A 22,194-nucleotide genomic window follows, 5' to 3' on the forward strand; every position below is an offset into this window, starting at 1 on the left:
TATGCCAGTGTTGATTGTCAACGAGGAAGAGATGTTATTACTTCCAGCATTACTGGAAGAGATGTTTTCCAGTCATGAAGTCGAAGATCCAGTTGCAGAGGGAGGTTCAGAGGCCCAGGTTCCATAGCTTTTCAATCAGGACAGTAGGAATGATAGTGCTTAATGCTGAGCTATAGTCAATAAACAGCATCCTAACAGTATTCACGTTGTCCAGGTGATCCAAGGCCACCTGGAGAGCCATGGACATCGCGTCTGCTGCAGGCCAATTGTAGAAGGAGTGGCACGGCAGCGTAATGCTATTAAAACACCAGCGACCTGGGTTCAATTCCCGCTGCTGTCTGTAAGGAGTATGTATGTTCTCCCTGTGACTCTGTGGGTTTCCTCCGGGTGCTCCGGTTTCCCTCCACAGTCCAAAGACAAATGGATTAGTAAGTTAGTTGGTCATGTGTGTGATTGGGCCAGAAGGGCCTGTTACTGTGCTGTATCTCGAAATAAAGCGAATTGTCGCCTCACCTGGATGAAGTCTGTGTCTCCGCAGGTGGAGTTAGAAGGGCAGGTGGGATATCACTTGTGGCTGCAGGGGAAGACGATGGAGATGGGGATCAGCAGAGGAAATGGTTCCTTCAGAATGCTGGATGACTTCAGTTAGAAACTAAGCCCCTTAATGTCTCCACTTTTTCATGCCCAGGGCCCCGAGTTCAGAGAGTTCCTCCTCACGAAGCTCATCAACGCGGAGTCGGCCTGCTACAAGTCCGAGAAGTTTGCAAAGCTGGAGGTAAGGAAGCACATTCAAGTGCAAAAATGCTAGATATTCCCTTCACGGCCACACCCTGCTGCCTCAGGTCAAGAGGCAAGTCGAGCTGGCTCCTCGCAACTCCTGCAGATCTGGTTTGATCCTGACTTCCAGGGCCATCCGTGTGGATCCTGCACCTTCTCCCGTGGAGGCTTCAGTTTCCTTCCATATCCCACAGGCACGTTGGTAAATTGTCCCTAATGTGTAGATGGGTGGAGTTCATGGGCAGGTGGGAGACAGAGTTTCAGGGAAATGAGTGGAGAATGGGACTGATGAGAGCTAGCATTGGCTTGAAGGGCCCAATTTCTCCTATGTCTAAGAAAATAAATATGAGAAACAGCAATCTTGTTAAATGAACAAGTCGAATACACCATGGGGCCCTTCAGCCCACAATGCTGTGCCAACCGAGACTAAGCTACCCCACAATTAATCTAGCCCTTCCCTTGTTGTGTAAAGTAAAATGTTTCCTGTGCAAAAAGGTGTACCTTCCGGTATGCCTGGTGAATACATGGGTTGCTGGATCTTTGTGCTCACTGTACAATGAAATAATTCTGCATTATGAACCACAAAATGCTGGAGGAACTCAGCGGGTCAGGCAGTATCTATGGAGAGGAATAAATGGTCGACATTTTCAGTCCTGATGAAGGGTCTCAACCTGAAACATCGACTCTTTATTCCTCTCCAAAAATGCTGCCTGACCTGCTGAGTTCCTCCAGCATTTTGTGCGCGTGTTGCTCTGGATTTCCAGCACCTGCAGAATCTCTTGTGCTTACTCATTACGAACCGTATATATTTTGGCCCTGCTACTCAGAACCGCACCCGGGCAGCACTGCTGGACAACCTGTACGAGGACCTTCATAATCAGTCACAGGCCATGTTGGGGCTGGGCCCTGATGAAGAGAAGATGGAAAATGACACCCACGGAGGATTCCTCGAGTCTTTCAAGGTAAAGCCCGTTTTTAACCATTACTGCTTCATCCGAGTCACACTTAGTAATGTCAGTAGTTCCATCCCTTAGTGTGAACTGGCCTCCGTATGCATTCCATTTTGAACACAGTACATCAAAGGAATAGGCCCTTTGCCCACCATGTCTATACTGCTCATGAAGCTGATTCCAACTGACCTGATCTGCCTACACATGGTCTACATCTCTGCATTCCTTGTCTGTTCATATGCCTGTTTAACATTGCTATAGTATCTACTTTCACATCTTCCCCTGACAGCACATTCCAGGCACTCATTATTCTCGTGTGTGTGTGGAAATACAAAACTGCCACACACATCACTTATCAACATAACCCCTCTCACCTTAAATCTAATCCACCAGGTATTTGGCATTTCCAGCCTGAGAAATGTCTCTGCCTATTTACCCCTTCTGTGCCAAGCCACACCTCAGCCAAGAAGCTACAGAAAAAAAATCACACAAGTTTGCCCAATTATAGTTAATCACTCAGATCCAGGGAACGTTCTGGCGAAAGTCTCTGCACCCTCTCCAAATCCTCCATATCCCTTCTGTAATGGAGCGACACACTGCTCCAACTGTGGTCGAACCAAGGTTGTGTACATCTGCAACATGACTTCCCAACTCCCATCAATGAAGGCAAGGATGTCATGAGCCTTCGTTACCACCCTGTATACTCATGTTGCCACCTTCCGTGGGTAATGGACTAGCATTTATTCTCACCAGTTTTATGTCTAATAAAACAATAATGTTTTCAACCTTGAAAAATTATACAGTAACAAATACCAATGCCAGGTGGAGGAAAAAGATTCCAGATTTCCCCTCCCCATGAAGAAACTGCTTTCTCAATAAGTTGGTACCCTCTAGTTCTGAGATTCTGCTTCCAGATTCCAATTCCTCCCCAGTCCCCGCAAGCTGTGATCCACCATCACTGCTGAAATCTTGTTATCGTCTTTAAATCTGCCCTCAACTGCTTACAGTCACAGTTCAAAGTAAATTTATTATCAAAGTACATTTATATCAACACATACAACCTTGAAATTCATTTTCTGGCAGGCATTCATGGTCAATACAAAGAAACACAATAGAATCAATGAAAATCAAATAGAATCAATGAGAAACAACCAAAATGCAATGGACAATAAATTGTGCAACTAGAAAAAGTAAAATAATAAACAAATAAATAAATAAATAAATATTGAAAGTGAGTTGTAGAATCCTTGAAAGTGAGTCCAATAAATAGAAACCAGGGTTGTTGAGGTGAATCCCCTTCAACCTTCTTCAGTTTTTACTATTTTGTTTTCTATCAAATAAAAACAAGCTTATCTGTACTTCGTTACCACTGAATGTGTGTGTAAGCATCAGCTGACAGCAGTAGTCACTTTCCATAGAGTTTGCTGACGCAGAATGTGGAATTTGACACGTTCCCTAGCACACAGCATTAACAAGCTAAAGGTACCTCCTGTACCTAATAAAGCGCCCACTGAGTGGATGTTCATGGTCTTCTGCTGCTGTAGCCCATCCATTTCACAGTTCAATGTGTTGTGCATGCAGAGATATTCTTGCGTATACCACCGTTGTAACGTGTGGTTATTTGAGTTATTGTTGCCTTCCTGTCAGCTGGAACCAGTCTGCCCGTTCTCCTCTGATCTCATTAACAAGGCATTTTCACCCACAGAGCTGCTGCTCACTGGATGCATTTTGTTTTTTGCACCATTCTTTGTAACCTCTAGAGACTGCTGACATCCCAGGAGATCAGCAGTTTCTGAGATACTCAAACCAGCCTGCCTGGCACCAACAATCATTCTGTGGTCGAAGTCACTTAGATCATAAGACCAAAAGACCATAAGATATAGGAGCAGAGGTCGGCCATTCGGCCCAGTGAGTCTGCTCCGCCATTAAATCATGGGCTGATCGAATTCTTCCAGCCATCCCCGCTCCCCTGCATTCACCCTATACCCTTTGATGCCCTGGCTAATCAAGAACCTATCTATTTCTGCCTTAAATACACCCAATGACTTGGCCTCTACAGCCGCTTCTGGCAACAAATTCCTCAGATTTACCACCCTCTGACTAAAGTAATTTCTCCGCATCTCAGTTCTAAAAGGATGTCCCAAAGTCGTGGCCTCTTGTCCTAGACTCTCCTACCATGGGAAATAACTTTGCCATATCTAATCTCTACAGACCCTTTTCCCCGTTCACATTTCTTCCCCGTTCTGATGTTTGTTCTGAACAACAACTGAACCTCTTGACCTTGTCTGTATGCTTTTATGCATTGAGTTGCTGCCACTTGATTGGCTGATTAGGTATTTGCATTAACATACAGGTGGGCACTGAATGTGGATAGGGTGAATGCACACAGTCTTTTCCCCAGAGCAGGGAAATCAAAAACAAGAAGAGGATAGGTTTAAGGTTAGAGGAAAGATTTAGTAGGAACTTGGAGGGAAATGTTTTTACACTGAGGATGATACGTATGTGGAGAACGCTACCAGGAGACCTGAGTGAGGTAGTTACAACAGCAGATTTCAAAATCCAGGTACATTGGGTGGGAAGGGTTTATAAGGTTATGGACAAATGTGGGTCAATGGGACTGCTTTGGCCATTGAGTAGGTTTTCCCCTTGGATGCAGGCAGATAAAAAAAATTTGATTAAAATATTTCAGCATGTGCAAATTGCACCCTCGGGCCTCTAGCTGGTAAATCTCTGCACAGCAATGACACCATGGAATGCAGTTTTCTGACATTTAGTCATTTGCAGCCCCACCTCCAGTCTTTTATCCTTGAAGCAGAAACAATGTCAAAACAAAACCTTCAGTCACAGACTTTAACTTCATCTGCTGCAGCGTCTGGATTGCGGGTTTCAGAGTGCTAGTTAAGCCCCTCATAATGAGTTCCTTCGAATTTGTTTAAACCCTTAACAGCTTTTCCTCACACAGTGAGAGAGTTTTAGCAGGTGAAAGGTGAAGGATAAAATATAAACAGTGCTGATGAAAGCTCTTGTAGCGATTCAAGCAAAATATTTTTCAAAGCCTGAAGCCCTGTCATCTTCAAAGGATGCAGCACTGCAGACAGGGAGTAGAGACCAGGACTTCACTCATAAACACTTTGATAGGGTTTTTATGGGCTTGAGGAAGAATCATATGGGATGGACCTAGATCACCATGGTTATGCGTATCACACATGCAGCTTCTAAAGGAGTGGGGAACAGTGGCACAGTAACTCAAGGGAGATCTATCTCCATTGCAATCACGTTCACAGGTCAAAAGATCAAGAGAATAGTTGGAATGGATTGGTATTTGTGAAAATGGGATTGTGCTGTCAGGCAGATCAGATGATATATACAGGTTTTATGGAGTTGTGGTCCTGGAATAAGAGGTTGGGAAAAGAAGGAATTTCTTTCCCATCAGGGAAGAGGCTGCACAGCATCCATGCCAGAACCACTAGACTCATAAAGAGCAACTTCCCCCAAGCCATCAGGCTGATCAACACCTCCACCCATTAACGCACCCCACCACAGCTACACGTACATTACCAAGCATCACTTGTACCTACCATCGGAGTCCACTCGCTTTTCCGCGACGTCCACCCCTCCCTCCACTGCGCTGAGACGGTCAGCCCGCTCCTGCTGCTACATGCTTTGCTTTGCCACAACTAGCCCTGCTGTATGATCAACTGAGACCGAGGCTATGGGCCTCCTCTGGCTGCTTCGGCTCCAGGTCTATGGCCTCAGTTTGGTTCCGAATGCTGTTTGCGTGATTTGGTTTTTTTTTCTCTCTTTCTCTGTGCATTGGGTCTTGATCTTTTTTTAAAAGTGTATTCTTTCAGGTGTCTTGCTCTGTGGTTATCTGTAAGCAGATGAATCTCAAGGGTACATACATTGTGTTTTATATTATGTTTATATTTTTATGTCGTTTTTGTTTTATTGTGTTCTTTATGCGTGTTGTTGCATGAATGAAATCACCAGAGAGAGATACTGATAAATACAAAACAGCTTCTTTATTTGACAAAACAAGGTACAGCAGGCATCATGTGGAGACACTTTCAGTGAAAACGTCTGCTGGCCCAACATGGGGCTCAATATTTAGTTGCTAAACACAAAAGAAAATTCCATATTTACAAAGTATAGACAATGCTTTCTTTTGAAACTACATGCAAACTTCACACCTTCTGATTCACACTCATCCCACAGACGCCAGCATCATCTGGACCGGGATTCACAGCTTTCGGCATTCATGTTGCTCAAATTAAATCCATAATGCATTTTCAAGGAACAGAAGACCGGTAGCCAAAGCCATTTGCTAAATGTAAATGATCTAAACCCAAAAATCACTCTAACAATGCTTGGTTTTTTTTAAATGCTGCATTGGATTCAGAGTAACAATAATTTAGTTCTCCTTTATTCCTGTGTACTGAAAAATAGCAATGAGCAATCTTGAGTCTTTACCCCATGGGTTGTAAATCCTGGGGATTTTCTACCCAGAAAGCAGAGGTTGGTATGTTCCAAAGTCAACTGGGAATCGGAGTTTATGTGATTTTGGGGTAGGAAGTTGTCTTCGGGCTCTGAAGTAACCAGGATCTAATTGAATGGCGGAGCAGGCCTAGGACATGTCTTGCTCCTAACCATTGCTTATCCCTTTGTAGTACTGAAACCTTATCCTTTACTCTCTGAGAACTACAGGACAGATACTTGACACCAGTCACAGGATGGAGGGGTTGAGCAAAACGTTGGTCAAAAGGATGGGTTTTAAAGAGGTTGCTGGGGAGATGAAGAGACTTGGGAAGGAAACTCCAAAGCTTAAAATTTGACCAGTATGATCCTGCATAAGGAAGCAGAGATGAGAGTCGGAGAAGGATAGTCTTACAGTAAGTGGTCGGGCTGGTTGAGGTTGAGAGGTGACCTGTTAGAGGTGTATAAGATGATGAGAGGCATTGATCGTGTGGATAGCCAGAGGCTTTTTCCCAGGGCTGAAATGGCAAACACGAGGGGACATAGTTTTAAAGTGCTTGGAAGTAGGTACAAGGGGGATGTCAGAGGTAGTTTTTTACACAGAGTGGTGTGCATGGAATGCACTGCCAGCGACGGTGGTGGTGGCGGATACAATAGAGTTTTTTAAGAGACTCTTAGATAGATACATAGAAAAATAGAGGGCTATGTGGTAGGGTAATCCTAGGCAGTTTCTAGAGTAGTTACATGGTCGCCACAACATCGAGGGCCAAAGGACCTGTAATATGCTGTACATTTTCTGTGTTCTATGTTTCTGTGATGAGGTAGGAAGGACTGAGCCACAGTTGAATCAAGATCTTAAAAGATGGATGCATTTCATGTGGGAACTTGTGTTCTCAGTTTTTTATTTGCACAGTTGGCTTCTTTTGCATGTTGGTTGTTTGCCAGTCTTTCTTTATGACTAGAATTTCATAAAATTTTATTATATTTATTTTTTCCTGTAAATGCCTGCAAGAAAATTAATCTCAACATAGCATATGATAACCTGTATGTACTTTGGTAATAATTTTAATTTGAACTTTGATTTCCAGGCTGAGAGCCATGATAGGCCAAGGTGCATGGGGAGGATGGGAGAACAGGACAATGTAGGCTTGTGCAGAGGCAGCAGAATTTCCAAAAGTCACCTGAATCCCAAGCTAAAGCATGCAAACCACTAACTGACATTTCCAGCATCTGCAGATTTTCTCTTGCTTGTGATCTGGAAACTACTAACTGTGCAGCCCATCTTCTAATCAAGATCAGTGTGCTAAGAAATTCTGGGTGATAATGTGGAGATAAACTGAATCATGAGGAGGCCTCAGACTGATATAGAGACCAGAGATGCTCAACAGATCAGGCAGCATCTGGGGAGAGAGAAGCAGGGGTGATGTTTAAGCTAAATTACCTCTCAGTGGCTGTCATGGGACAGGAGTTGCTTGTGTATGACACAAATCCGGTTTTCTCTTTGCATCACAGAGGGTGATTCGTGTCCGGAGCCACTCGATGGAGACGATGGTGACGAGCCACAAGAAGCACCACAGCGGAGGGTTACCAGGCAGCCAGAGTGGTGGAATCCCGCACAGCGTGATGGAGATTATCAAGCACCCTCCCAATGTAAGTGCACATCACTCACTTTGAAAAAACACCACTGGGTAAATACTTGTCTTCAGTTTTGGCTCCCTTCCTGCTGACCGACCCATTCACAGCAACATTGCATGCCAGAATCATTGATTGATGCTCATAAAGTGAGGCCATTCAGACTATTGAGATTTTGCCAGCCTTTCAGAAGGTTCCCATTTCTCTGCTGTTTCTCCATTGCCCCGCACGTGTTGGAATAGAGTTTTCCCCAGGTAGTTTCAGCCTGCTGGGCTTTTCTGCTCACCAGAAGAGAAAAGATACACTTCAAGGTCCCGTGACAAAGTAGCTCAACAGACTGTGAGGTAGTTTTCTCTCTGGGGAATTTCATTAGCTATTAACAATAATCAAATCAATTATCATGAATCAAAACTAGATTGAAAGTGGATACTATTTGTAATTAAATATTCTTAGCAGTGAGGAGGAACACAGAGAGATCTCGGTGTCCACGACCACGCAAGTTGATAGTGTGGTTAAGAAGGCATATGGTGTGTTGGCCTTCAAAAGTCGGAGTATTGAGTTCAAGAGCCACAGGGTAATGTTGCAGCGCCATAAAACTTTGGTTAGAGCACACTTGGAGTATTGTGTTCAGTTGTGGTCACCTCATATAGGAAGGATGTGGAATCTTTAGAGAGTTTGCAGAGGAAATCTACCAGTATGCTGTGTGAATTAGAGAGTACGTTTTATGAGGAGAGGTTGAGCGAGCTAGGGCTTTTCTCTTTGGAGTGAAGGAGGAGGAGATGTAACTTGATAGGCGTGTACAAGATGATAAGAGGCATAGACTGAGTGAACAGCCAGAGACTTTTTCCCAGGGCGGAAATGACTAATACAAAGGGGCATAATTTTAAGTGATTGGAGGGAAGAGTAGGGGGAATGTCAGAGGTAGGGGTTTCTTGCACAGAGAGTGGTCGATGCATAGAATGCACTGCCTGGGGTGTGGTAGAGACAGAAATATGTGGGACATTGAAGAGACTCTTAGATAGGTATATGGCGTAACACCATGGGCTGAGAGGCCTATACTGTGCTGTACTGTTCTTTGTTCTAGATGTGCAGAGAAAGTGATAATGTTGTTATGTGGTTTAGTCGAGGCAAATTCCAGCCTCCTCATCTGACATTAGTGAGATCCTGCCCACCATTGGGGAGTCTTGTACAATGATGTAGTGAGACCACGTCCACAGTATTGTGTGAAGTTATGGTCTCCATATGTATGAAGGGGTGTACTTGTTATAAAGAGAGTGCAGCAGAAGTTTTCCTGTGATTGCGGGAGGAGAGACTGAATTAACTAGGCCTGTGTTCACTAGTATTCAGAAAAGAAGAGGGGGCAGGGATCTCAGTAAAACACACAAACTTCAGACTGGGTGCAGGTAGAGAGAGTGTTTCCCAAGGCTGAAGCACCTTGAACGAGATTGCACGATCTTAGGATACAGAGTAAACTATTCAGGACTGAGGTGAGGTGAAATTTCTGCATGCAGAAGTTATTGAACTTGTGGAATTCTCTATCACAGAACAGGTTATTGAATATATTTGAGAAGGAATTAGGTAGATTTTGATACACAAAAGGCATCTTAAGATATGGCAGTGAGTGGGAATATGATCGTAAGGTAAAGGATCGGCCATGATGCACTGAAAGATTCTGGGGATAAAATGGGAAAATGTAGGAGAATGAATTCCTCTGAGAGCTGACATGGACTCAATGGGCTGAATAGCCTCTTTCAATATCATAAAGAAATATGGTATAAGAGCTTGGGTTGGCCCATGCCAGCCAACCTCAGCATGATCCAGGCCAGAATGCTGTGTAAAGTGTTATAGTGTACTTTTTCCGTTCTTGATCAATATTTGGTGTTTCATCATGACAGATATCAGTGACTTGGAGATTGTTCTGTAAACAACCATGGGTTGGCTCAAGAATGGATTGACAGTGTTGGCAAGCAATCTCTACTGCAGGCTAGTCAGACTGCGTGTCCAACGTTGTCGTGTGAACAAAGTCACCGGAGAGAAGTAGAGTAGATCTGAAGTGGTCTCTTTATTCGGCAAAATGAGACACAGCACTGCAGGCATCCTACAGAGACCCTTTCCAAGGAAGAGGTCTACTTGGCCCAACATGACACAATATTTTATGTCCTAAAGATTAAAGGACACTTCCATATTTACACATATTTGCTTCCTTTGAATTACACACAAAAACGTCACACCTCCCGCTTTGCACCCACACCAGACATCTAAATGCATTTTAATCAGTATCGTCTGGTCTCCCCATTAACTGTGATTCACAGCTTTTAGGAACCTATTGTTCAGAGCTGCATTTTAAAGTTAATCTACAGTCTATATTCATATTTTAAGATTGGTGGCTAAAGTCCGTTGCTGAAGTTATTTGCTATAAGTGCTAACCCCAAAATCACCCTAACATGCAATTCCAAGAAGTTCAGGATTAGCTCTTGCTGTAATAATAGTCTGGGCTCAAGGCTTTTTTGTACTCCCCATATATCCAGTGGATAAAATAAGATTAGCATTATTAGTTACATGTACATTGTAACATTCAGTGAAATACATTGTCTGCATCGGATCAAATCACTGAGGGTTGGACTGAGCAGCCCACAAGTGTCTCATTGCTTCCAATGCCAACATAGCATGCCCACAACTTACTAATCCTTACTAACCCATGTGCCTGTGGAATGTGGGAGGAAACCAGAGCACCTAGAGGAAACCCACATGGTCATGAGGAGAACATACAAATGTTTAACAGACAGCATTGGGAGCCAAACGGTGATTGGTGATCACTGGCATTATAAAGCAATTGTACTAATGCCGTGCTACTGTGCTACCCCAGTCTGCCAACGGCAGATGCTGCTCGATCCAGTAGGTGGTTTAACCCTTATTGTGGATGATCTGTGGTCAGGAGCTACAAGAATGTAGCAACTACCTTGACACCTGGGCCATGAAACAATCTGCTGGAGACACTCAGCAGGTCGAGCAGCATCCGTGGAGGAGAAATGTACAGTAGACATTTTGGGTTTGAAACCCTTCACTTGGATTAGGATAGAGGCAGTAGAATTTCTAAAAGTCAGCTGAATCCAAGGGGAGACAGTGGGTGAAGTGTGTGAATAGTGAGATTGGAATTAGGAGGGGAAGGACCTCGGAAATTGGGTGATTTTGGGGGGGGGGAGGGGGGATTGTATGGAAAGTGTTGGATCTGATGATTTTTGATCCAGACATTTCTTTGGAAGTCAAGAATGAGGCATAAGATTTGGTGGTAATGACCAATTTAGTAAGTGTTACAACAAAGAAGAACGAACGGGGAGGAAAAAAGGGCAAAGTTGTGGTAGTCTAGTATTATAAACTAGTTCAGACTACAGAGGAAAAGCTTATTCTATTGATAAGAAGTAACCTATGAATAGCTAGGTTTGGTGGTGTGACACAAGCTGCAGAGAAGCTTTAGAAAAATATAGAATCAGCTATACTACCATTACTGAGAATTCACTGAACTATTACACACTTACAGGTGATTATATAAGCATTATGCATAAGCAAAGGTATAGGAGTTGGTGTTTGAAACAGCAGGTGATTTATTAAAAACTGGTTTGCACCAGGAGACCTGTCAGAGCTGATCTACCTGAGCATAAACTTGGTTTGGCTTTTGCATTCTCAGTTGATGAGATTACCAGTAAAACTACATTTTGATAACAGAATGGTGACTACAGGAAGACTCAATCAGTAACAGACAAGGTCCTGATTACAGAGTAAAATAATTGTCCACAGGTCTAACAGTAAATCCAATTTTCTATTATAGAAATGGATGCATGGTATAACATAATTGACGAAACTGTGCACTCTATAACATAATTAACAAAATTCCTGCACTTTATACATCATCACTGCTGCATTCCATGTCTCTACCTCTAGGCTACGACTGTGGTTCCCTGTTACTACATCCCTATTTACTCGTTACTAGCCCTCACTATTTTTCCCCTGCAACAAAGGGAAAGTTAAACAACAACAAAAATAAAAGATAGTACACACTAATTCATTCCCTAATGGGAAGGGACAAAAACCGGAGGACTGGAGGTGGATTTGAAGGGGAGGCAGTGGGGTATGATAATACCGGAGGCTAGGGTTATCTGTAATTGGGGAAAACTCAGTGTTCATTCCATTGGGTTATATGAGGCATTGATCCTGTAGTTTGCGTTGTGTTACACCCAGGCAGTGGAGAAGGCCAAGGGCCAACAGGTCAGTGTGGGAATGGTGAAGGGAAGCTGAAACGTGACAATTAACCCTAATGCCCACTGCAGACAGAGTGTGAGTGCTGTCATCAGTCTGCACTGGGCTTTGTCGACGTGGAGGAGGCCACGTCATCACTGAGTGCAGCGGTCAAGGTTGGAGGAGGGGCTCGTGAATCTCTGCCTCAACTGGAGGGGCAGCTCAGGTCCTGGATGATGCTGAGGTGTAAGCACCTCCTGCAGTTGCGGGGGGAGGTGCCAGCGTTCGAGGAGGGGTAGGTGGGGAGAGATGAACAGACCAGGGATTCGGGACGGTCTGTGCAAAAGGTAAAAGGCATGGCTCGTGGCGGGATCTCTTTGCAGCTGGTGGACTTCTGGTGAGTTTACTGCAAAGATCCATCATGACAACCTTTCAAAAATCTACCTTTTCCTCACTACGTCTGTAACAAGTTTCTCATTTTCCTCGGCAGCAAGTAAAACTCCTGAAAAGTCCAGTGAAAAGGAGGTCGGCCCTCTTTCCCCGAACCCATGGAAGCTCAGATGGCCAGTTGGACAGCAGGCCACGCTGGTGAGTGCCGGCTCGGGAACCTCTTTAGCCCCCCCACTCACTTCCTTCCATCTACTCCACTATGCACTAGGTGGCCACTTTGTCCAGCACACCAGCACCCCTGGTTGTTAACACAAATATCTAATTATCCAATCATGTGTCAGCAACTCAGTGCATAAGAGCATGCTGACATGGTCAAGAGGTTCAGTTGTTGTTCAGACCAAACATCAGAATGGGGAAAGAAACGTGACCTCAGTGACTTTGACTAACCTCCTGAATGATTGTTGGTGCCAAATGGGTTACCGACATTCAGTAGGTCAGATATTTCAGTATATCAGAAACCGCTGATCTCCTGGTATTTTCACGCACACCAGTCCCTAATTTCGTGATTTATGCCGGTGATATTAAACCTGATTCTCGGGGGGGAAGAACTAAAAACATCCAGTAAGTGGCAGTTCTGTGGGTGAAAATGCCATGTTAAGGAGAGAGATTAGAGGAAAATGGCCAGATTGGTTCAAGCTGACAGGAAGGCGACAGTGAATCAAATAACCATGCATTCTAAATTTGTGTGCAGAAGAGCATCTCTGGGTGCACAACACGTTGAACCTTGAAATGGATGGGCTGCAGCAGCAGAAAGCCACAAACATACGCTTAGTGGCCACTTCCTTATAGTATTGGGCAAAACACCGGGGGTAATATCACTAATATTCTTGGAAAGAGTGCCATGGGGTTGCTGTGCTACCTGGGAGAGCAGATCAGGGCTTCAGTTGAAAGTCTTATCAGCTAGACCACACAATGGCACGACACCCTCTCAGTGATGCACTGAACTGCTTTCTGTGCGTAAATTCCCGGAGCAGGATTTGAATCCACAAGCCGAGACTTGGAGACAAGGGAATTACCTGCTGAGTGCCAGCAGACGCACTTGCTCTTTTCTCACTAGTGCACTCCCCTTCCCTGATCATCACAAGTAGGATTGATGTTAAATGCACCCCTTGGTTGCCATGTTGTGGACAGGTCAAAAACTATGAATAATGCTCACTAAGTGTTGGGGGAGCTCAGCTGTTCAGGCAGCATCTGTGGAGGGCCATAAGCAGTCATTGCTTTGGGTGTGACATAAGAACAAAGTTCTAAGTACATTTATTATCAAGCCCTGAGATTCGTCTTCTACAGATAGCCACAAAACAAGGAAACACCATGGAACCATTGCAAGGAAATGCAGCAACTCCCCCACGCACAAAAAACACTGCGCAAATAGCAACAAAATCATCAGCACCCCCACACACACACAAAAAACACTGCACTAATGAAAACAAGAACATCACCACACACACACACACGACGTACACACACAGACGCACGCACACAAACACACACGCACAGACACACACACACACACACACACACACACGACGTACACACACAGACGCACGCACACAAACACACACGCACAGACACACGCACAGACACAGACACACACAGACACAGACACACACACACACACACACACACACACACACACACACACACACACACACACACACACACACACACACACACACACGAAACACTGCGCATATGGCAACATGAAAGAATGAGCAAAAACACAGATTATAAAACACAAAATTAAAAGTGTCCAATCCACAAATCACAGACACAGAACTTTGGCTCCATCCTCCAACAGCATCTATCGAGGTAGAGAGAGAGAGAGAGCATAAGAAATCGGTGCAGGAGTAGGACATATGGCTCGTTGAGCCTGCTTCACCATTCAATAAGTACGTGGCTGATCTGGCCATGGACTCAGCTCCACCAACCGGCCTTTTCCACATAACCCTTCATTCCCCTGCTATACAAAAATCAATCTAACTGTGTCTTAAATATACTTAATGAAGAAACCTCTGCTGTTTCCCTGGGAAAAGAATTCCACAGATTCAGTACTCTCTGGGAAAAACAGTTTCTCCTTATCTCCATTCTAAATCTATTCTTATGAATCTTGAGGCTGTGTCCCCTAGTTCTAGTCTCATTTACCAGTGGAAACAGTTTTCCTGATTCTACCTTGTCTATCCCTTTCATAATTTTATATACTTCTATAAGATACCGTCTCATTGTTCAGAATTCCAGTGAATATAGTCCCGAGCAACTCAATCTCATCATAAGCTAACCACTCCTATCAACAGAATCAGCCTGGTGAACCTCCTCAGCACTGCTTCCAAAGCCAGCATATCTATCCTCAAGTAAGAAGACCAGAACTGCATGCAATACAGTTTAGACTCTTTATCAGAATTGAAAAGTAAGGGGATAGAAGCCAAAATAAATAGGGGGAGGAGAGCTGCTCAAGATTTCCAGCATTTACAGAATCCCTGCTCTCTCAAAAATTGCTGATTTCAGATCCAAGTTCAAACCGTCCGCTCCTCTCTATTTTATGTTCTGGTACGTGAAGGACTGCGATGTGTTGTGAGCGGACTCCCAAGTCCAAGATCCACGACTTACAGGGTTGTAGTGGACTTTTGGGGAATGGGAGACCATCTTCTAGATCAGGGGGTCCCAACCTTCTTTATGCCGTGGACCCCTACCATTAACCGAAAGGTCCATGGACCCCAGATACGGAACTCCTGTTCTAGATGGTGCTGTGCTGATACTCATGAGGGCAGTAAAGAAGTAATGTTTTATTTCCACTAACTTTATATATCAGTTCTGGATCTAATGGAGATGTGATTTAGGCGAGAAGGGATGAGAGGTCTTGTGATAACAACTCTAGCGATTTGCCCGAAAGGAGATGACATCCTGTGAGGTGAACCCGCCAGACGGATCCATCTGCTGATCCCAATTAAACAGTCAGCTCCAGTAAAGAGTTATTTATATTCTGATTGATTAGACATCCAGCCTGATTAAGGTTTGTTAAACAGCCCAGTTTGTGGCAACCATCATTTGTTGAAAGCAAATGACAGGTCACGAACATCAGTCACCAGAAATAACCCACACTGTGACTGTCTTTAAAGAGTCCATTCATTGTTAGAGCATCGCAAATTCCGAAGATTGTATCAGACTCTTCAGGAATCAGGTCCTACAGAGAGGAAAGTAAATCAGGGCATTAAATTAATTTTGGAAATATCTCAATGGAATTATGAGGAGAAAGTTTTTCTTCTGATTGGATAAATACGCACAGATTCAGCAGGTCAGGCATCATCTGTGGAAAGGAATAAAGAACCGGTGTTTCAGGCCGAGACTTTTCATCAGGACTCTGCCCAAAGCATCAGCTCTTTATTCCTGTCTATAGATGCTGCCTGACCTGCAGAGTTCCTCCATTCAGCCCATTATCCACTCCACCATTCCATCATGGCTGATTTATTATCTCTCTTAACCCCACTCTGTCTGTAACCTTTGACATCCTTACTAATCAAGACCCTATCAACCTCTGCTTTAAATTTTCCCAGTGACTTGGTCTCCTCAGCCATCTATGGCAATGAATTCCAAACATTCACCACCCTCTGGCTAAAGAAATTCTTCCGCATCTTCATTCTAAAGGGACGACCTTGTATTCTGAGGCTGTGCCCTCTGGTCCTCGACTTCCCACAAATGGAAACATCCTCTCCACATCCACTCTATCTAGCCATTCAATATTTGATAAGTTTCAATGAAATCCCTTTTCATTCTTCTAAACTCCAGCAAGTACAAGCCCAGAGACATTGACGAAGATCGGTTCAACAGTCTACTAAGCATTTTATCTTCTCTTCCTCTTTTATTTCTTTCCATCAATCAAAGGGAAATTGAACCCTCCCATTTAGATGAATACGTTGATCTACGGTCGGTGGCCTATTTATTAGGTTCCCCCTGCACCCAATAAAGAAGCCACTGAGTATGTCCATGGTCTTCCGCTGATGTAGCCCAATCACTTCAAGGTTTGGCTTATCCAGTGTTCAGAGATGCTCTCCTGCGCACCACTGTTGTAACATGTGGTTATTTGAGTTACTCTCATCTTCCTGTCAGCGTGAACCAGACTGTCCAATCTCCTCCAACCTCTCTCATTAATAAGACAACTTTGCCCACAGAACTGCTACTCACTGGATGTTTCTTTTTGTTTCTCGCACCATTCTTTGTCAACTCCGGAGACTACTGTGTGTGTGAGAAAATCCCAGGAGATCAGCTGTTTCTGAGATGGTGAAACCACCCCGTCTGGCACCAGCAATCATTCCACAGTCACTTGGATCACACTTCATCCCCATTCTGATGTTTGGTCTGAACAACAATTGAACCTCTTGACCATGTCTGCATGCTTTTATGCATAGAGTTGCTGCCACGTGATTGGCTGATTAGATATTTGCATTAATGAGCAGCTGTATAGATGTATCTAGTAAAGTGACCGAAGAGTACATTTACTTTCTGACAGGATCTAGGAGTTTCCTCTGTACTACTTGGAGAATCCCATACAATTCTGTGGGATTTTCAACCCTACTGGACTAAACACTTTTTAAAGGCAGCTATCATGTCTGGATTAGGGCTGTGCTTTTGGCAGTTTATGTTTATGATCTTCCATTTGTTTTCAGTAATGGATCATTACCACTAACTGGTCTGTGTAACAAGTATGCCTTAATCAGACTGGATGTCTAATCATTCTGAATATAAATAACTGATTAGGGCAGCAGACTGTTTAATTGAGATGAGCAGATGGTCCTGCCTGGCAGATTCACCAACTGTTACGTTGGTCCATTTTAAAATTCTCACCCTTATTTACAAATCCCTGGAGTTGCTCCTCTGGCCTTGCAGGCCCTGGTCTTATCTGCACTCTTCTCGTCCTGGCCTCTTGAGCATCCCTGAATCTGACTGGTCCATTGGTGATGGCTGTTCTATCATCTACTAAAGCCTTAACATCTGGAATTACCTCCTTAAAGCCCTAAGCCTCAACTGCTCTGCCCAAGATTGTAAGGAACTGCAGAAAGTTGTGACTGTAGCCCAATCCATCGGGCAAACCAACCTTCCCACCATTGACAATCAAAAGCCCTCCCACTTGGGTCATTCTCTCCTCCCCCCCCCCCCCCATTGAGAAGGCTTGAGAAGCCACACCACCAGGATCAAAGACAGCTCCTAACCTGCTGCTAAGAAGTATTGAATGGACCGCTTGTATGACAAAGATGAACTCTTGATTCCTCACTCTACCTTGTCATGGTCTTTGCATCTTATTTGTCTATCTGCATTGCACTTCCTTTGTAGCTGCAACACTTTATTATGCATTCTGTTTTTGTTTTTCCTTCGTATGACCTCACTGCACTGATGTGACAAAATGTTCTGTCTGAAACGGCACGCAAAACAAATTTTCTCACTGTACCCAAGTACGTCCGACATTGAGAAACCAATTTGCCAAGTGTTGCTCCAAAATCCCTTCCCTCATCAGACTTCTGTGGTGGAGGCCTTTGGACAAAGAGTTATGGAAAAGTACAGCACAGAAACAGGTCCTACGGCCCATCTGTTACATACAGAACCATTTAAACTTCCATCGACATATAGAGTCATAGAAAAGTAAAGCAACAACACATGTTAGTGACCTCAGAATCCCTCAAGTACTATTTTAAGAGCTATGCTGTGGCAGGACCAGCTACAGCAGAGGCCCAATCCATTGTTTGGACAATATAAATGCCGGCCCAGATAGACAGGGTGTTGGGACTGGAGGTGAGAGTCGGGCCAGTTTCGTTCAGTCTCCTGTGACGTTCACTCCTCTCTCCACGTTGCTGAGGCTGTGAGACTGCCTCGACTACCATGCTTTGTGCCTGCGAGCTTTGCATTGATTTGCCCCGCTAACATGATGAACTGAGACTGAGGCTCGGGCCTACTCCAGGCTGCTCGGCGGATTCAGATCCAGGGACTCAATCTGGTTCAGAATGTTGTTGCTTGCTTCTATATTTTGCACGTTTTCCCTGTGTTTTTTTTTCTCTCTTTCTCTGCACATTGGGTGCTGGTCTTTATTCTTTTTAATTGGGTTTTTTTGGGTTTCTTGCTTTGTGGCTGTCTCTAAGCAGACATATCTCAAGGTTGTATAATTTATGCATTCTTTGGTAATAAATGCACTTGGAATCCTGAATCCATAGTTAGAGATTATAGAGACTGCCTCTGTGAGTTTACAATGAACCAATTGTACTTGAGTCAACCCTCTCACACCTCCTCAGACTAACCGATAAAATATTGAGCGAGTACAACGCAGCCCGACCCACAACCAAACTCCAGTCTTTCAATAGCTGAAAGCCCATCCAAAGAAAACCTATAAAACTGGTTTTATATAAAAAAAAGACAACTGCCAGAAATCTAAAAATAAAAATAAATGGGGAAAATACTGGAATATCTTGATGATAGTGGCTGCTTCCCGAGGCAGCGGGAAATGTAGACGGAGTCAGTAGAGCGGAGGCTGGTTAGCATGATGAACTGGGTCAGGTTTCATCCATGGGATCTGCTTTTCTTTCAGACTCCATCTGCTCCTACCTTCCTAGCACATCCTTCCAGAGGCTGGTTGCCAGCTAAAGTCAAAGGAGTGCTCACAGAGATCAAGGGACAGTGAAATGTTGATGCCTCAAGGTAGAAACAGGGCCAAGCCCCGGGATTCCTTGCAGTTCCCCACAGCTTTAGGCCTTGGCTTCAATCAATGGGAGATCACACCGTTCTCTTTCGGCAATACTGACTTTGCTTTTAACTCTTCTGTGGCAGTGAAAGCATGTCGAGTTTGTCGAAGGCTCCAGAGAGTGGCCAGATCTCACCGGACATCAAATGGGAAACGTCCTCCAACCCCAGCTCACCCGAAATGGGCCCCAACAAAGACAGGTATGTTCATCGGTTACTGCCGTTACACAACACATGTCTCATGTCTCTCTCTTTATTCTTAGTAAGACATTCTACCCTGTCTTTCTTGCTTTATTTTTTATTTATTCATATAGGGATGTGGGTGTTGCCAGCTATGCCAGCATTTATTGCCCATCCCTAGTTGCCCTTGAGAAGGTGGTGATGAGCTGCCTTTTTGAACCGCAGCAGTTCTTGAGGTGTAGATACACCCTCAGCGCTGTTAGGGAGGGAATAACATGATTTTGACCCAGCAACAATGAAGGAATGGCGATGTGCCTCCAAGTCAGGATGGTGAATGACTTGGATTTCCAAGTATGCGGTGTTCCCAGGTATCTGCTGTTCTCGTCCTTCTAGATGGTAGTGATCAAGAGTCTGGGAGGTGCTAACTTAGGAACTTTGGTGTTTTATTGCAGTGCATCTTAATGACATATGTTGATTCAGGGTGTGTGGTCTAGAATTTGCTCATGACATGTTTCCACTAAGCTGCTTTCAATCACTTTCTTCCCCAACCATCAGGACCACCGGTATTGGGCCGTGAACTTTCAATCTGTGTTTGTTAATTATCACTTGTTGCCCTAGAGAAGGAAGCGATGTGCTGCGATCTCGAATCAGAATCACCGCTCTTCTTCTGGCGAAGGAGCTCCCTCGAGGTCCTAAGTGAGGACCTTGAGCCAGAGCCAGTGACGATGAATATCAGTTCTACTGTGTGAGGGGGCACTGTGGATGGTGGTGCCCCCGAGCAACCTGATTCATTCTAGATGATGTTGAGCCTGAGAGTTGTTGACCATCCAGTACACATCACTCATGTTGTGCCTCCTGGGCAGTTGGGAGAGAACCACAGGGTAATTCACTGTTCAAGTTGGACAGTATTAACGTAGCTTAGTCCCTCTCATTTCCTTTCTTTCTCTCTTTTCCATCTCTCCTCACTCCTTCCCACTCTCAGGTTTAACCCTTAACTCCCCTTGTGGTGATCCGCCACGCTCCCATGCAGTGTTCGGTTCTCGCGCATCTCCCCCCCCACCCCCGCTCTCTCACACCATGTCATCTCCTCCTTTAGCAGGCCCTTCATCAAACTCAGGGAGAATGGCAAGGGCAACATCTCCCGCTCGTCCTCCAGTACAAGCAGCTTCAGCAGCACGGCGGGCGAGAGTGAAACGATAGAGGAATACGAGGCCAACATGGTGAGTACCGCCAGCCTCAGCCGCGGGTGCAGGGGTCCTTTACCATGGCCGCACTCAACTGCAAAGCACCGGGGCCAGAGAGCTCGGTCAAGTTATTAGGAACTCACTCACCCCTACTAATACCGGCAGGATTCGGTAGAAGGACTGATGGAGGTACTGTTGGTTCATGCCAATGTTCTCAGTGCTCCTGTAGCATAGATGCGCTTCTAAAAGGAACAGAGCACCAAGGATCTACTTTCTGGGCGGCATTTGCATTTACATGTACCAGGAATTTGCTGCGAGGTGTTGGTCAGGGTGTGACACAGCAAAAACAACAATAAAGGTTATGTAAAAATTAAGAATTGTATATAAATTAAAATTTTAAAAAGCCACCACAGTTAAGAATTAAAGAGCAAATATAGAATAAAATGTGCTTAAGTAAATATATACCAGCATGTACTAATACAAAGGGATTTTTATAATGCTGGAGGTACAGGGGCCTGAAGACACACACTCAATGATTCAGGAACAGCTTCATCCTCTCCCCCATCAGACCTCTAAATGGATATTGAATCTATGAACATTATCTCATTACTTTTTTCCCTTTTTGCACTATTTATTTTTTAATTTAACTTTATTTATATAGATATATATGCACACAAAGTTTTTATTATTATGGGCTGCTGTATAACAACACATTTCATGACACGTGCCAATGGTTCTGATTTAAAGTGTCTAGAGTGCAGAGCGGTGATGAAGTTAATAGAAAGAGGGGTGTGAGTGGGGGCTAGCTAGAACAGTTGATCAGATTTACTGTCTGGCGGACGAAACATTTCAGATGGTGTGAAGTTTTTTTTAAATTGTTTTAGTAGCATTTTCGAGAGGGGAGCTTATGGAAAAGGCAGTTTGCAGAGTGGATAGTTCTGCAATGATTCTTTGTCCTGGACACCAACAAGCCCTGCGTTGATAGTAGACTCCAGCCAATGACCTTTAATGCTTAACTGCTGTCACATTTAAAATTTGATGATTTGACATCCAGTAATTCAGAAATCCTGGCTTGGCCTGTGGGTCACTCACTGCCCCGAGTATGAGCTGGGAATCTGCAGTGTATCTGGAGCCAGGATCCAGACTGTGAGTCAGGGCTGGGAGCACGAGAGGTCAGCAACATACATTTTTGTATGTTCCTTGCTCTGTTTAAGCTCATTGGATTCACTGAAAAATTAATTATACTACCATTTAAAAGTGTGAAGGGGTAGCATCCAGCAGTCCACTAGATGTGCATCAAATTAAATTAAATCTCTTCTGCCTGTACATGATCCATACCTCTCCATTCTTGGCACATTCACATTCCTTTCTAAAAGTCCCTTAAATGTCACTCTGGAATCTGCTTCCCCCATCACCCCCGGCAGTCTGTTTGAGGCACCTACTGCTCCTTACCGCACTCTTCCCTTAAACCCCCTGCACCCTTTCTCATCATACATGTGCACCCTCTAGTGTTTGCCATTGATACAGGAGAAAGGTTTGACTATCTATCCCACTCATAATTGTATAAATTTCTATCAGGTCTCTCTGAAACTCCAGAG

The 22,194-nt window shown here is 44.3% G+C and overlaps 1 protein-coding gene across 11 annotated transcripts in view; it reads left to right on the forward strand.

Annotated features, from left to right (window-relative positions):
• LOC140731666 (rap1 GTPase-activating protein 2-like) overlaps nucleotides 1–22,194 on the forward strand; it is a 492,373-nt gene that overhangs the window by 463,161 nt on the left and 7,018 nt on the right. For all 11 annotated transcript variants that reach the window (XM_073053304.1, XM_073053305.1, XM_073053306.1 and 8 more), the window contains 6 exons: nucleotides 689–775; nucleotides 1,605–1,739; nucleotides 7,713–7,850; nucleotides 12,556–12,653; nucleotides 19,320–19,433; nucleotides 20,509–20,632. In XM_073053304.1, the coding sequence (XP_072909405.1) occupies nucleotides 689–775; nucleotides 1,605–1,739; nucleotides 7,713–7,850; nucleotides 12,556–12,653; nucleotides 19,320–19,433; nucleotides 20,509–20,632 (696 nt within the window). The remainder of the gene's footprint in view (nucleotides 1–688; nucleotides 776–1,604; nucleotides 1,740–7,712; nucleotides 7,851–12,555; nucleotides 12,654–19,319; nucleotides 19,434–20,508; nucleotides 20,633–22,194) is intronic.

Source organism: Hemitrygon akajei, chromosome 8, assembly GCF_048418815.1.
Source record: "Hemitrygon akajei chromosome 8, sHemAka1.3, whole genome shotgun sequence".
Classification (NCBI taxonomy): Eukaryota; Metazoa; Chordata; class Chondrichthyes; order Myliobatiformes; family Dasyatidae; genus Hemitrygon; species Hemitrygon akajei.